This window comes from Muscardinus avellanarius (genome assembly GCF_963383645.1).
Source record: "Muscardinus avellanarius genome assembly, chromosome: 8".
Lineage (NCBI taxonomy): Eukaryota > Metazoa > Chordata > Mammalia > Rodentia > Gliridae > Muscardinus > Muscardinus avellanarius.
In genome coordinates this window covers 22,500,318-22,503,820 of record NC_137794.1, presented here as the reverse complement: position 1 = coordinate 22,503,820, position 3,503 = coordinate 22,500,318, and the positions used below count along the sequence as shown (strand labels likewise).

Sequence of the window (3,503 nt, the reverse complement as noted above, 5' to 3'; positions counted from 1 at the left end):
TTTTATTTAGCAGCTGATCATGGTACTGCCATCTCTGACTTATCATGGAAAATTACTACTGCTGGTCAATCAGAGTGTGCCAGCTTCCTTATGCACTGAAAGTGTAAGAGAATTCACATTCAAAACAACTCACACAAGCCTGGTTCAGTGCTGCACACCTACAATCACAATCCTTGGGGGGTTGATACAGAAGAATTAAGGCCAGAGTATACAGTAATTTAGTGAAAACCTGTTTTAAAATATAAAATAGAAAGCACTGGGGGTGATACAACACTCTTGGGTCCAATCACCTCTACTACTACTACTACTACTACTACTACTACTACTATTAATAATAATAATAATAATAATAATAACAGCAACATCAATTTGCATAGCTTTTTCTGTACTAATAAAACTCTCCACCTTTTTTTTTTTGTCCTCAGGTCATAGTAGAGGCTACTCCAGCCTATGTATATATGTCCTGAATTACAATCTTATTTTTTATTCTCAAATAAAAATTTGTTGAAGATTTATCTCAGTATTTTTATTTGACTTTGATATAGGCCTAATAAAAATGCCAAATATTTACTTCATAAGAAATTTCTACAAAACAATAATAAAAGTCATGTAGGCGGCGCCGCCCGCCACCCGTGGGCCCCGCTCCACCTGCAGCATCAGGAGGGCGGGCAGCTCCTCCGCTGTCGAGCCTGAGCTTCTGCGAGCCAGGCTGGGGCGCTGCTCCCTGGCGGAGGGATCCCGCGCGGCTGGGGGCAGCGCTGAGCCTGTGGGAAGCGCGGCAGCGGCGCTGGGTGATGCGGCCACCGCTGCGGCAGGCCAGACTTTGAGTGGGCCGCGGCCCTCGGCCGTCTCGTCGGTCCCGCGCTCCAGAACTCCCTGTCTCCGGCCGCCTCGGCAGTCCCTCCCCGCTCGGGGCCCGCCACCGCCTCCCACCATAGCTCTGAAAAGAATCCACAAGGAATTGAATGACCTGGCACGGGACCCCCCAGCACAGTGTTCTTCAGGTCCTGTTGGAGATGACATGTTCCATTGGCAAGCTACAATAATGGGACCAAATGACAGTCCTTATCAAGGTGGAGTATTTTTCTTGACTATTCGTTTCCCAACAGATTATCCCTTCAAACCACCTAAGGTTGCATTTACAAGAAAAATTTATCATCCAAATATTAACAGTAATGGCAGCATTTGTCTTGATATGCTAAGGTCACAGTGGTCTCCAGCACTAACTATTTCAAAAGTACTCTTGTCCATCTGTTCTCTGTTGTGTGATCCCAATCCAGATGAACCTTTAGTGCCTGAGATTGCTCGGATCTACAAAACAGATAGAGAAAAGTATAACAGAATAGCTCGAGAATGGACTCAGAAGTATGCGATGTAATTAAAGAAATTATTGGATAACCTCTACAAATAAAGATAGGGGAACTCTGAAAGAGAAAGTCCTTTTGATTTCCATTTGCTCTCTATGAGCCCACGCCTCATCTTCCCCTGTGCACATGTTTACCTGATACAGCAGTGCTGCGTGTTGTACATACTCGGAACAACAAACTAGAAATACTGTACTTCTGTACCAACATTGCCTCCTAGCAGAGAAGTGTGTGTGTGACAAGCCTGTTCTCCAAGCGAAACCTAGGTGTGAGATTAAAAACCTTTCCTTATTGACTTAAATTTGAATAATGGCAAGGTGTGAGGGATGATGGGTGGTACATGGTGTGTGCTTGGATGGGGAATGCTCCACTGACACGTGGGAGATTGTTTTTAAGTGGAATCCATTTAAACTCAAAACAGGTACGAAAAGCAAAGTGAAGAACATGAAGTTGTTTCTGTGTTCATTTGATTGAAGAACCTACAACTTAGGTAAAAGTTATAACCAACCAGATTAAACTGTACCCGCATTCTGTATTTTACAGTCTAAGTTTAACTGGTCAACATTTAAATGGATTGGACCTATTAGTATATAAAGTGTGACGGGTTTTGTTCCCAACTCTTTTACATCTCCCTGTCCTTTCAGCCTTCTTCCTCTCAGCCCCTCTTTCTCCATATTCTTTGGTTTGTATGTGGTTTCTCAGTTACTAAATAGCTAATAGCTCTTATTTTTCTTATGTTTTTAACTGCTTAGGTCTATTTGGATGTAAGGGTGAAAATTCATTTGATGGAAATACTTGTGTATATTTAAAGACCCAATTGCTCCTCTGGAGCTTGTACGCTCAAGAATGATTAATTTGTGTAATAAACTGATTACTACAGTCATTACATATTAAAAAAGTCATGTATATATAAATATTAATGGAAAACTTTTATTTCACTTTTATGGTGTTTTGGGGTTTTCTTTCTTGCTATTCAGTATCGTTTGTTTGTTGGTTGTTTGGTTGTTTGTTTGTACTGAAGATTGAACCCAGGAGCATCATACCTCTGAAATACCCACCCCCCTTTTCAATTATCTTTTAGTTTAAAACAGAATCTTAAGTTGATAAGGCTGGCCTCAAACCTGCTATTCTCTTATTTCAGACTCCGAAGTACTATGATTACAGGTGTGTGCCACCATACCTGGCTCAGTGTCTTTTTTATATCTTTTAATATACTTTTATTGATACATTGTAATTATATATCTTAGTGAGATTCTAAGTACCAAATAATTAGCCAGGCATGGTGGAGGATGCTCATTATTTCACTACATGGGAGCCTGAGACAGAAGGAACATAGGTTCATGGCCAGTCTCATCGACTTAGTGAAGTCGTCCACAATTTAGTGAGATCCCGTTTCTAAATACAAAATAAAAACAGCTGAGGTTATAGCCGAGAGGTATAATGCCTCTGGGTTTAATCTCCAGCACACACAAAAAAGTACTAAGAAATATGCACACAATTTTTGATATGTTTCCCTTTAGATCTCATCCTGCTATTCTCCCTATAACAGATTGGTAGTAATACCTTCACATATGGGCATAACACAATTTGAACTGTTTCATTCATCAGTTCTTCCCTTTCCTCTCTTCAGCCCCTGCCCCTATTTCTTTTCACTATTCTGCTGTTCACTCTTCTCAATTACCTAAAGACTCTTTTGGTTCCTATTTTCTTTCATGTTTCACCATATAAGAGAAAACAATCAACCCTTAACTTCCTGAGACTGAATGATCTCACTTAGCATAATATTATCTAGTTCTTCATTGGGATTAAATAGGGCCACAGTTTTGAGGAACAAGTTAATGACTAAATAGATGCCTTTTTAATAGACAAGTAAAGGCATCTTATGGAAAAAAAACCTGTAAGTGGTCTTATATCAGGTAAGCCTAGGTCCTGTTTTTATATAAACATCTCCATACTGGCAAATGATGAATGTCAAGATGCTAATGTGGTTCACAGAAATACACACTCATTATTTATTATGATACACAACATACCAAAAGTACTGTTCAAACTATTTTATCTTAATTCTTCTACCCACAGGATGAGTGAGATTGATGTTGACCAAACCAATTGTGTAGTCTCTTAGACTTCCTATACTCA

General features: G+C 40.0%; 1 protein-coding gene across 1 annotated transcript; it reads left to right on the top strand.

Moving 5' to 3' along the window:
- Window positions 1-943: 943 nt before the first annotated feature.
- LOC308266413 (ubiquitin-conjugating enzyme E2 D2-like) lies at window positions 944-1,378 on the top strand (the record flags this gene model as incomplete). The annotated part of the gene is made up of 1 exon (XM_080700605.1): window positions 944-1,378. Exon 1 carries the CDS (start codon window positions 1,022-1,024, stop codon window positions 1,376-1,378), a length of 357 nt encoding a protein of 118 aa, XP_080556731.1. The 5' UTR covers window positions 944-1,021.
- Between the last annotated feature and the right edge of the window lie 2,125 nt (window positions 1,379-3,503).